Source organism: Lepisosteus oculatus, chromosome 4 (genome assembly GCF_040954835.1).
Source record: "Lepisosteus oculatus isolate fLepOcu1 chromosome 4, fLepOcu1.hap2, whole genome shotgun sequence".
NCBI classification, from domain to species: domain Eukaryota; kingdom Metazoa; phylum Chordata; class Actinopteri; order Semionotiformes; family Lepisosteidae; genus Lepisosteus; species Lepisosteus oculatus.
The window spans coordinates 45,438,182-45,451,330 of record NC_090699.1 but is presented as its reverse complement, the minus strand read 5'-3'; the positions used below and the strand labels follow the sequence as shown (position 1 = coordinate 45,451,330).

General features: G+C 44.3%; 1 protein-coding gene across 5 annotated transcripts in view; it reads right to left on the bottom strand.

Annotated features, from left to right (window-relative positions):
* The window catches only part of sema4gb (sema domain, immunoglobulin domain (Ig), transmembrane domain (TM) and short cytoplasmic domain, (semaphorin) 4Gb), a 75,046-nt gene that overhangs the window by 28,387 nt on the left and 33,510 nt on the right, over window positions 1-13,149 (bottom strand). For all 5 annotated transcript variants that reach the window (XM_015347838.2, XM_006630905.3, XM_015347840.2 and 2 more), the window contains 5 exons: window positions 13,082-13,144; window positions 11,790-11,888; window positions 10,768-10,861; window positions 9,332-9,445; window positions 7,960-8,114 (listed from right to left, as the gene is read on the bottom strand). In XM_015347838.2, coding sequence (XP_015203324.2) covers window positions 7,960-8,114; window positions 9,332-9,445; window positions 10,768-10,861; window positions 11,790-11,888; window positions 13,082-13,144 — 525 coding nt within the window. The remainder of the gene's footprint in view (window positions 1-7,959; window positions 8,115-9,331; window positions 9,446-10,767; window positions 10,862-11,789; window positions 11,889-13,081; window positions 13,145-13,149) is intronic.

Sequence of the window (13,149 nt, the reverse complement as noted above, 5' to 3'; positions counted from 1 at the left end):
CTCTTAGCTGCCAACAGTGTAACATCAGTTACCATAAGAGTAACCTAAATTAACTGGGCCGTGAGACACACTTCCCTACATCAGCAATCAGTATTGAAAAGTGGCAATAAGGAGAATTTAAGACCAGAGTGGTTGAGGAGTGTGGAGACAGCAACCCTCCCTAAAGCAGTAAGTCTTCATATCCTTCTGAAAACAGATTGTAATTTAGGGTAAATTGCTGGTATTATGCAGCAGTGTAAAGCAGTTGACAGGACGCTGGACCAGAGGGGTCTGGGCTCCAATCCTAGCTGGAACACTACTGTTGTACTCCTGATCAAGGTACTTCATTCAAGCTGCTCCAGTATACCCTGCTGTACCAATTTGTATTCATGTCATTACCAAAATGAAATTAAAATGGAAATTTGTTCTCAGTTGACTAAACTAGTAAAACAATATATAGGAAATACAGTGCAAGAAAAATACAGCAGCCAAACAACTACCAAGTAGCAGTTCAGCTTGTAAGGTAAACTTTGTGGATATTTCTTGTACACCCCTATCCGCCACCCTGAAGTAGTAATGAACCACTGTAAACTAAAAGCTGGAAAACAAGCTGTGTGATCATTTGAGCGAGAATTATCGTGAGTCTAAATCACAACATCTCCATTTACCACCTTGCCGGCTTTTTATAACGCACAGGTGAGAGACACTCAGAATGGACCATAAGGGCTTGAAATAAATGCCCAAACGAGAAATAAAAAGCACCATTTGTACTTTTAACAGGAAATAAAAAGATGCCATGCTGTCGACAACAGGCAGTTCTCTCACTCTGTCACTTCCAGTTGGGCTGCGATACATGCAGGGACTTGCTGAGGCAATCGCACATTCGCTAACTCACAGCTACAGTTCCCCTCTTGCCTGTCTCTGTTAATGACAAATTCTAGAACAGAGGCACTTGGCAGCTATTATTAACTGTGAACATTGTCCCCATCAACCCATTTGTCCATCCATCTCCTAACCTCTTTATCCAGCACATTGCTGCAGGGGAGCTGTAGCCTCTCTTGGCAATCAACAGATACAAGGCAGGATCCATCCTGGACAGGACACCAGTCCATCGCAGCGCACACAGACACAGAGACACACATAGGCACACAGAGACGCACAGAGTCACACAGTGAGACACAGAGACACACAGACACACAGACACAGAGAGATACAGACACACAGAGACGCACACCAGGGTCAAGTTTCCCAAAAGTCAATTAACCTAATAGCATATTTTTGGACTGTGGGAGGAAACCAGAGCACCTGGAGCAGACTAATGCAAACAAGAAGAGAACGTACTCCAAACTCCAGACAGATAGCACCCCAGCTCCAGACCTGAACCTAGCTCCCCAGGTGAATCCAAGCAGCAATGATAACCACTGCGCCACTGTGCCTCCCTGAATATTGTCCTGCAATATTATAAATAAAATTAACAGTGCACATAAAAGAGACAGTCCAATATGTCTCCATTAGCACTTGCAAATACTGGAACCTAGTGTCAGTTTGAGATCCTGCTATTCTTATTTGGAGTTTATCCTGGAATACCATTTTATCTCCAAGATTATTTTTGGAATGCTGCTAAGAGGAACATCAGGCCACTACTGTATGTGGGTCAAATCCAAGTTCAGGAGGGCTGCTGTGTCTGTGGTTTTCTTTCCAACTCAGCTCTTAATGAGCTAAACCAGCTGGTTACTGGCTTCACTGGACCAGTTTAGCAGTGTCTCCCAGCTCTATAGGTTCTGCTTCTTTAAAGAGACAAACACCTGCAGAGACAGTGACCCCATAGGACCAGGACTGGACACCCTGCAGACACACCGACCCCATAGGACCAGGACTGGACACCCTGCAGACTAAGTGACCCTGCAGGACCAGGACTGGACACCCTGCAGACACACCAATCCTGCAGGACAAGGACTGGACACCCTGCAGACACATCGACCCTGCAGGACCAGGACTGGACACCCTGAAGTCACACTGACCCTCCAGAACCAGGACTGGACAGCTCAGAAAATGATCAGATCTGTCAATACTTTAGATCAGATGAAGCATGCTACTGTGAATACAAAGCTTTTTGATCTGTCTGAGAAACTCACAGTGTGACTGTCTGAGATCGCTGGGAGAAAAGCTTATGGAACATAGCAATCCTGTCTGACCTGAAGTTACACACAAGCCGAGGGCAGTCTTGTGTTTGCTGCAAGACCCTGGAGTGAACTTTGCACTTGCTTGTTTCTCCATGTTTGTGGGTTGACTGTGTCAGGGTTCATCACCTATCATTCCAGCAAAGAAGGGGGAGGAGGAATCGGGAACACGACCTTTGACTCTCTGGAGAACAAACAGCAACAGGCTGTAGGAGCCTGTTAACCCCTGCTCTGCCACACTCTCTCAGACACCCTCTCCAGTGCGATCCGCCTTCTCAGCACCACTGTGGCTGAGGCACTGTTCCTTATTGTTCTTGTTACATGACGTGATTCCGTTTGGGAAAAGAACTCTGAAGACACTGTTACCATATCACACACCCCTACTCCCACAGTTAAGGACATTTTCCTTTTGTAAATATCAGGAACCTTTTCCCTTGTTATTTTTTCAAAGCTCCAGTCCTGACCTAAGGTAAACATGAGCTGTCTATAAAGGTGTGCTAAGGTGATCGAAAGACCTAAGAGCATTATTACTCCACATGCGGCTTTTAAATAGTCTGCTTTAGATTAACCAACTTAAAAAATAAAGCCCAAGAAGGATTTTTTGTACCAGGAAACAGGGCAGAATTTTTTATTGCACTGATATTCAAATGCTGTGCTGTGAGTTTGAAACTGAATTAACTCATACTTATTCCTCATAGCTCAAGAGTCTCGCCTTGGTATCAGTTCAATCACTCAGTTGGAGGTGCTTTCCCTGCCTGATATACCATTTCCTTTTCCCCCACACATACGGCAGGGTCAGTGCCTCTTGAACAAGTGCAGCAAAACTGTCAAGTAACTCAAATCCACAGGCTTTTCAGTCCCACCTTAAAACTGCATGAGTCTTCACGGCCTTCCAGTCTGAATTCTGACTGAAACCGGACAATTACATTGAAATTCTGAAAACCTATTATATAAGTTTAACATGAGAAAAGTCATGTGTTTTATGCACTGATGAAGCTTTTCTTAACTGATACCGACAGCTGAATGCAACAACTTCACTGTGTGTGTTTTTTAGGATGCATTTTTATAGATGACAGTGTATTTAATGTAGCCTTTACTTATTTTTACCTTATCTTATATTCAGAGTTTAAACATAACATCATATAATGTATTGCCCAACATTTTTATTTTCTTTAGTTTTATTGAGAAATACAACCAAGTGCTGGTTACTAAAACCACAAATTTGTTGTGGCACTTTCTGTACTAATGCTGCTGCAGTTATAAACAATATTACAGAAACAATAATGTAGTTGAGTAGAGCTAAACCATAAAAAGACACTGGAATATTCTTCTACCAACTCATTATATGAGAGTAGCTAAGTCAATGCCGGGGAGGTTTTTCTGCAGGAAGAGCTACAGTGCTGCCTTGTTATCCTGACTTCATCCTTCTGTCTCCAGCAAGTGAAGCAGCTCCACTCTTTCCTGAGGCAGCGTTCATTACTATTCCAATCACACGGCTGGTTCCTCTCCAGCTGCTGTCAAATGGATCTTGCCGTTTTCTGCGGGGGAACAGCTCAGTTCAAGTGCGAACAGAAGTGCACCCTTTCATCTGACCCAGCAGACTTGGCCAAGAGCCGCATGCGTAAACGTGCCACACGACTGGCGCCGTGCTGATAGCGGGCCGCTATTTCGGCATGCCCCTGTTTTATCAAGGACTGAATATTCTTCTACCTCCATTTCATTTTGAGATACAGGAACAAAAAAAAAAAAACATTTTTCTTAAAGGTTCATTCAAGCTCCTGAACCTTGAAGAAAAACGGGTTACATCAAACTCCCAAGATGCACAGGCCAGAGTTCACGGGTAAAATCTGAGAGCAGAGCTGTTTAGGTCTTCAAGACAGGAGACCTCTTTACACACAGTGCTGTGGACTAACAAACTCCAATAGTATCGAATTCGTCCTTGACTGCCCTCCTTGTGGCACAGCAGAATTCACTGCTGCCTGGAGGAGGCGCAGTGTGGCTCAACACTGGCCGCGGGCCTGACAGGCTGATTGAATCTCTGCTGGGTCGATGTAGTCTAGGTCCCGAGGTTGCTACTGAGTGTCAAGGAGGTGGGGGAGTGGAACAGGGCTCCTCCGGTACGGGCCTCATTAGCTCTAGGTGCACCTGGCTGTGTGTTGTGTGACCTCAGGGTCTGGGAGACACCTGAAAGACAGCGAATCGAAGCGCGGCCAGGAACAAACCACACCTGCGACACAAGCAAGGTGGGTGAATGAATGTCAGCCTTCTGGCAGGGGGACCCCTGCTTTATGTTCAACTGGGACCCCCGCCCCGCCAATATCAAATAAAGTTTCAAAGTTTTGCACAGTCTCTCGATGTGCAAAACTGATAGAGACATACCCCAAGCGACTTGCAGCTGTAATCGCAGCAAAAGGTGGCTCTACAAAGTATTAACGCAAGGGGGCCGAATAATTTTGCACGCCCCACTTTTCATTTTTTTATTAGTTAAAAAAGTTTCAAAAATCCAATAGATTTCGTTCCACTTCACAATTGTGTCCCACTTGTTGGTGATTCTTCACATAAAATAAAAAATTTATATCTTTATGTTTGAAGCCTGAAATGTGGCAAAAGGTTGAAAAGTTCAAGGGGGCCGAATACTTTGGCAAGGCATTGTACTTGTTAACTCTGCATGCAGATCACATTGGAACCTTTCTAAGGTGAAATGTCTGCTGCACAAGCTGTAATGATTCACTTGTATATCACATTACATTTGTAATTACAATGACTAGTGAGCAGGAAGGGCTGCTTCACGTCACAATTTTTAAAAACTCTTGTTCTCGACCATAGTGAGACCAGGAGTTAGCAACAACAGTGGAGACTTAGAGTTATTACATTTTTCTATACCATCAATCAATTTATTTTGTAACTGAAATTTAATAACCGGTCTGAGAAATTGGGACTGCAGGTCCCCTTTAACAGATCACCTCAAACATGATCAATGTGAACTCTGATGCTTCATGTTTGCCAGAAGATTTAAAATTCTAGGCTCTGTGGAACAAAGAGCACAATGCAAGTCACTTTCAATATAAGTATGTTGCTTCATGTTGATCATCAAAAGTGCAAAAAAATCCAGCCACACACGGACAGGTGGACGAAAATGGGTTGAGGACGCGTAGAGCTTACTGTGATCTGATCAGACTTTATCTACATATAGTGCTAACTTAAGTTTTGATTACAAACATTTGCATATATGTTAGTGACTAAAACATTGAATCGGGAAATTCAATCTGAAGACAAGTCTCATGGTTCTACTTATAAATTGCTGCAAAAAAACATTGCCTTATGAAGTCGGAAAAATGTAGTGTGCACTTCGAATGAGCTGTATATACAAAAAATCCCACGGCCCCCTTTGAATCCTTATGTGCTCCCCTATAATCTAGCACTGCCAGTCTGGCACTGCTACAGTATAATCTGGAACAGTAAGAAAGAGACCAGCAGGCTTGTGTCCTGCAGAGCTGCACAGCTTGAAATTACTTGCCCTGTTCCCCACTGTGAGAAAGAGCCCATCTACCCCTGCCAGACTGATGTGAATTGCTGTCCTGACTGAGGCTGTGCTGCTTTAGCATATCTACAACATCTGCCATGGGACGTGTGTGACATGTGATGCTTATGATCAGATACTATATGCTACTACGTTTCACTTAAATAATGGCTGGCCTTTGTGTTTTACCTCTGGAGCCAAAAAAGCTGTGTTGTCAAACTAATTCTCAATCCACTGAAATGTAGATCAATATACAGTCATACAGCAGTCATGTTCAAGGATAAACACAGCAAGCAGATTCTGCACACACAAAGGCCTTTCATTTTCTGCTTTGGACAGGTAATTGATCTAATGTGGGCTGTGCAATAATGCCACAACATTGGATCTGCAATTTCCCTCACGGGATCAATAAAGTATCTATCTATCAAACACCTCCAATCTGAGCTACACGCATGTTCTTTCTTTTCAGGGGAAGCAGAGGTGCTCAGGGCAGCCCTATATGGTCTGCACTCTGTATAGGCTGGGATTGTGCTTTGTCCTGTATGCACTACAGCTGTAACTCAAACACAACTCCTTAATTAAAACAAGAGCTTATCTGTTGGCAAGCAGACACTAAGACTACAGACATTGAAAACCCATGAATTGGTCACGGAAAAAAAATGGTGCACCTCCTAGAAACTTTAAATTCTACAGACGAGGCAGGAATGTTTTTAATGACTTAAAAGAAATACACAACAAAAAAGGGACAGTTTAGCAATGTATGGTAAACAGGTTCCTAAAAGGGTCAAGCTCATCCAGATTCAACAGGAGGGTTGTGGACTCAGACAGTGAGCTGTCTGGAGAATGAAGTGAGCCTCTGTCTTGGCTGCCTAGCAACAGGACTGTCCTGAAAGTCCCACAGAAGGCCGCTGAAAAGACAGGAACGCATACACTCCACCTGAAGTACGCTCTCAAGGTGAAGTGGCCAGCATGCTGTGAAGCAGACCACACACAGAGAGAGTCAGACTGGACTGGATAGAAAGAGACCTTAAGGAACATGAAAGGGATGAGACTGCAGTAGAATCTCTTGCTCATCTGGAAAAAGCAGATGGCTTAAGGCTATTTTTGAGGCTGAAATGGAAAGCACAGGTTGCATTTCTTCATAATATTCCGTTTATTAGAAGGGAATTTTGTTCTTAAGAACATTTAACAGCATTTGTACTAACACTTTTTAGGCAGTATTTTACCCATCTTTCACTCAGTCTTCCATGGTATTAACATGCTTCTGTGACATTGAGGCTCTTTCCATGTCTGGACTCAACCACTGTCTATCAGGTGCCACTCAGGTCCGAACCTCACAGTAGGCTTACAAACGAGAGGAGGCCAGTTGGCCCATCCAGCCCATTTGGTAGTTAATAGTTAATCAAGGTGATGACCTCATCTAGCTGTTTCTTGAAAGAAACCAGTGTATCGAATTCAACAATATGGCTGGGCAGCTTGTTCCACATATCCACAACCCTGTGTGTAAAGAAGTGCCTCCTGCCTTGGGTTTTTAATGCTATTCCATATAGTCACCACTTGTGTCCTCTGGTTCATGTTTCACTGTTCATTAAGTCCTCTTCATTGACTTTGTCTTCAAATGCCTTTTAGGGTTTTTAATACTTGTATGATCCCCTGGGATTACTTCAACAAGCTTGTTGAATACACCCTGTTACTCTGTGATTACTTTAGTGCACTTTACTGCAATAGACCGCAGTGCTTAGATTAATCACAGGAAAGTTCACAAGCATAGTACCGCACAACCTAAGAATTAAGGACTATGTAAACCACAGAATGCAGTAAAGTGCTATATTCTATAACCCCTTTAATTAGAGAATTAAAGGATTAACATCATGCCCTGTTAGCTGGATCATCAAAGAAATTACTTCAGAAACTACAGTATATCCAGAACTGCGCTACTGAAGTGCTGACTAAGTCTAAAACGTCTGAACATTTTTGTCCTGAGCTGAAACACCTGCAGTGTTTCACCTCAAGACTTACTTGTTCTTCAATACCGAACTTAATTATTTCTTTTCATTTCAAAATTTGTACTTTTTTGTCTTTAATTTTCTTTTTTGCTTACTGTACATTTTAAACTGCCTTGAGAGTGCTCCGCAAGGTACCATATAAGATATAAACAGATTGATGTGATTGCGACGGCAGTGCAATGATGATGGCAATGGTACCAAAGCACAGTGCCAGTACTGGCCCCTCCCCACACCCCATACCCATGACACCCCATAGACACACCCAGGCTCTCACCTTGCACACCCGTGCCACTCGTGCCACCTTGGCCTGGCTGAAGTAGGGCGTGGGCTCCGCGCTCTTCTCAGTGAAGAAGAAGTAGACCTTGTCGTCGTCACCCACGGAGCTGTTAACGCTCTCCCTCAGGAGCACCGAGTCCACGAATTCGGCCTCTAGACGCGACAGAGCTCAGAGGTCAGTAGTAGCCTGTGACACAGCGTTACAAGCCGTGCTCCTCACAGGCTGGGTGACCTGAGGGGGTTCACATTCTTCACTGAAGAAATCTCTTTTGTGAGCATAAAGCTGATGGCATTCGAGTAGTAAACTTTCTCACTGAGGTGGCTTGTGTGCTGTCCTACAACCATCCATCAATTAACAAATGTGATTCATTCATTCAAAACTGTCCATAAGGTGAAACTTTGTAAACTGAAAATAAATTTCCCATATTTTTACAGATCAAACCTTTCAATTTAATCTCAAGGTCTAGAAAATCACCCAGTATTATTGATTTTCTGCATAACTAAGGACTGAATTCTGAAAGTAATAACACAATGACTTGTTTAGGATAATTACCCTGTTTACCCCAGTACAGCAGTTAAGATTAATCAAGGGAGTAAAAACTCTAAGAAGGCCGACGAACTGAGGACTCATGTCAGGGGAGGAGTCAGTGGGAGGTCATGCTCTCTGTAGCGTCTTCGGTTTGGCTACGAAGTGTCGTGAAAATCCAGTGGTAACTGAGAAACACAGGCCTGAAAACACACTCATCCTTATAGTGAAAATTTGTAAATCGATACATGAATGTAGTGCGTTTTCAAAAAAAATAATAGCAAGCTTTTCAAACATCAAGATAAGTGGGCATGGACATGAGGCCAAGGCAAATGAGACCTGACTGGTCAGGAAGGGGAAGTCATCTGCAGGCCAGTAAAAGCCCAGCCATGGAGATCTCTATGAAAGTCAGACTCACACTGTCAAGCCCGCCACAAGTCTTAAAGGTCTCATGCCACAACTACAGCAGACTTCACCTTGTTAGTTGCTGATAGACCAGTAAAAGTCTTTCTGCAAATGAAGCTCAAAGCCCATCCTGCGAACCAGAGAGACGTGTTCGTCTGATGTCCACCTTTTCCGTTTGTCTGCGAAACTGAGAGGGTAGAAATGACCCCTAATACGGACTAAGCACGGACTGTTTATCCCGCTGTGGTTTTTGTCATGAAAGGAACAACCCCATAAATCATAAATGGAAGTGGTGTACAAGCTTTCGGCCATCACTGCAGGTGTGATCCAGTGGCTTTCCCAGTGATGGCTTGAATGTGCTGCTCTTGCAAAATGTGTAAATCGATACACGAATGTAGTGCGTTGCACCCCCGGCCTCCCCTGCCCCCACGTCACTCACCGTACAGCCAGCGGGTGGGGGCCTCTTCTGTCTTCAGCGTGGGATAGGGGAAGTTGCGACGGATGTCAGGAAGACTGCGAAACTCGTACTGCGAGGCGGAGTACATCTCTCCGTCTGCGGAGAAAGGCAGCAATTGTGGAAGTGTTAACCAGCCACTGGGAGCACCAAACAGGGTGACAGGGTATTGACTAGTCTGGCATTGCCGGGAATGAATTCCAATAGTCCACTACACGTAACTGCATTGCCACCCCCCACAATCCCCCTGTCTGGAAAGATGATTGAGTTTTGAAGACTGAAAAAGCTTAGCAGAGCGCAGTTCTCTTATCAATAAGATAACAGTTATTTTTGTTACCCTGAATATTTGGAGGTGGATGTGATATTGTGGTACATGTGAAAGACTTGTTTTTTAACTCATAAGCTCTGTTCACTCTCCATCACACAAATTTCCCCCAGACGCCAGATTTCCCCCACAATGCAGCACTGCTCCCTCCAGATCGTTCCAGGCCTGCCGTCTGTGACGCGCACACACACCAGCAAACTGCGCGCCTGCGTGTCCACTCTCTGGCCAAACGCAGAATTGTCAATAACAGGCTGTTATCCTCTCTGGATATCCTCACTCCAAGACTCTTACAGGCAAACTCTACAGATAACAGCTGTACTTAATATTTGATGCTCTTGCATAAACAAAACTGCTCTAGACAAAGAATGACAACTTCCAAAAATCACTGAGAATCCGGATTCTGGCTAAAATAATTACCACTTTTCATCCCACATCAACAGAAAAATACCCATTTCATCGACCTGGGTGATGTTTGGAAGCCAAGAAATTACTTCACCAGTTTAACTTGGATTAAGAGGGAGCTTTAAGGAGGACAGACTGCAAGCCCACTGCAGACTTTACGTAGTACACCGAGGTTAACATTAGACTATGCTGGCACCCCTTGGGTAAGATGCATCTCCTCCATGGAACCCTCTACTGGTATTAGGGAAATCTCATTTCCTGCTCTTCTTAAATCTAAATTTAAAATATAGAAATCTTATTTCTGTATCCATTGACCCAGAGTAAGCTTTCTGCAGGGTTATTTGATGTGCTGAAAACGCAACAAAAAGCAGTGGATTTGAACTGAAAATTTGAGTGCTATCCAAATTGCTTGTGCAATGTGCACGACAACAGCAGACAAGAACAGTCCTCAGATCACTGGCTGGAGGCGAGTAGGGACACAAGATGGTGAGGGCAGCCAGACATAGACGCAGGGAGCACAACCAGTAGGGAAATCCGACAACTAGGAGCAGGTGCTGCCCACTATTTTTCGAACCCTCTAGCTGTGTGCGTTATCTTTCAGAGATGCCCTCTGTTAGCGAAACTTTGATGAAATCCCAACGGATCTCGTCAGAGCGGGTTCCCAGGAGCTGCGGGCGTCTGGGCCGGGCCGTACCTGCGAGGATCCCAGTGTAGCCTTTGGCTGGGTCATGGGGACACTTCTCTCTCCCGTCCTCGGGGGCGGACGAGATCCGAAACTGCTCCATATCCTGGGGACAGGGGGGTGACAGCTGCTCAGCAGGTTTCTGAGGAAACTTAACTCTGGCAGGCTTCTGAGAGCTAAAACTGTATGATCCTTTTTTGTTGCTTTTGCTTTTATTTGAAAAATTTGCCATTCCACAATATATTTGCGACAACCACTCCTGTAGAGGAGCATGTTCCAAGCTCAGTTGTTTTGACACTCTGATGCACATGGCCTCGATTGGGCACTTTACAAACATGATAGCTAAATAGATTTAGCTGGGGAGTAGATAAAGCTATAGGACCAATGCCAATTACCTTATGAGTCAATTAACCTTCAGTGTGACCGGTCCCACTGTGGCTTTCCAGCTTCTTTTAATTAATTTTGTAACAGTTTTTAAAAGCCAAATTTTAAAATTTAAAGTGCCATTTTAGAATGTTACTTAGGCACATGCAGACATAAACACACACTCATAATAGGGCCAATTCACACAAAAGAAAGAAACAAGGAAAGGTTTATTCCATGCTGAAAAGAGAAGAAACACAACGTTTCAGCTGTGGAGCCTACTTCGGACCCTGAGTGGTATGTGCTCAAAACCCAAAGAAGGCTCCATAGCCAAAACATTGTGTTTCTTTTCTCTCTTTTCAGCATGGAATAAACCTTTACTTGTTCCTTTGCAGCCTATGCATGCTGACGCAGCTACCTACTTGAACTACAGAACTTCAATTTACACAAAAGCAAATTTACCAACCAGTATGTCTTTGGCCTATGGGAGGAAACCACATGAACACAGGGAAAACATACAAACTCCACCCAGACAGCACCCCAGGTAGGGAATCAAACCAAAAGCTCCAGCGTTGAGAGACAGCAATGCTAACCACTGTGCCAACCCTGCTGGTACTAATTTGTTCTTATTAAGTTCTTCATACAAAAACAAAAACTTTGAAAATCCTCACAATATAGGTGCAGACGGGTCGGAAGGCGTATGTTCCACAGGTGTATAGGTGAGTTTCGTTGAACCTCTGGAGGAACCGGATGTGATTAAAACATTCTGTCTGCAAAACATTACACACAAGAAATCAAAAAGTGATTCGGAAACAAAGTCAAGCATTTGGGGATAGGCGGTTCTTTTGTAGATTCATTTCGCAACATTGGCATACTTGGCTTTTTTGGTTAAATGTGAAGTGGGGTGCTTGTAGATAAAAATTAAAGATCCAGTCACATCACACGGGGGCTCTCCTGGCTCCTCGTACCCTCCTCCTACGTGTTCAAAACACTCCACATGTGTTTGGTGCTCGGAAGCCAGAGAAGAAAATGTGCTGGAAGTCAGAGGCTCAGTCCCTACAGGGAGTGGCCCAGCAAGCCACTAAGTTGCCATAAATAGCCACCTCCCGATGACCTGGGGGGGATTAGCCTACTTCAATTAGGCAGATAATTAGTTTCAGCCATTTAGATGAGTGATGGTTTGAAAATCCTGCAATGACTTCTTATTTCTCACACTCCTTGCCTGCTGTGCTGCTCTGCGCTACCGCTGCATACTGTGCTGTCGCGTTTTCGCTCACACGTCATTCACCGTCCTCTCCTGCACTCTGAGGGTCCCAGCTCTGCACCTTTCCTTGCGCCTTAGTGTGCTACAGTGACGGGACAGCTAATGTGTTATTCTTCTGGGCTCCTGAGCACATCACTCCTGCAGTATACAGTCAGCTCACAAAGCTGCAGTGATGTGGCCAAGGGAAATGAATAGCATGGCAGATCCACCGGGGTATGTGACGCAATATCCTGGTAGGGTGTCTAGTGTGTGGGTGTCAGACAGCTACGAACCTTTTTTATCTTGATCAGAGAAGACAACAAGGGGACCTGATAGAAGTATCTATCTATGATAGAAGCCAGCCGATTTGTTCATAATCAACAGTGATATACAAACCAGGGGGCACAACAGGAAAAGGTGTGGGAGTGCAATAAAAACTAAGTACAGGAGGCCATTTCTTTACACAAAGGGTGGTGGGAGTGTGGAACAAGCCGTGTTATTGAAGCCAAATCCCTGGCTTCTCTCAAGAAACAGATGGATGAGATGCAGGGATCAATTAACTACATCTAACTACATGGGCTGCACGGCCTCCTCTCGTTTGTAATTGCTCTTTACATTCTTCAATGATTCGGCTGATCAGGCCTTTTGTCTCAAGCGATCACCAGCTGTTCTGAGCCAGTCGGCTACACAGGCATAACTACAGAGGTCCAAGAGCGATACCTGGTTGTCTTTTCCTTTGCTCCAGCACTGCTGCTTTTGATAAAGTGGTGCTTCCCAAAGAATCTGAA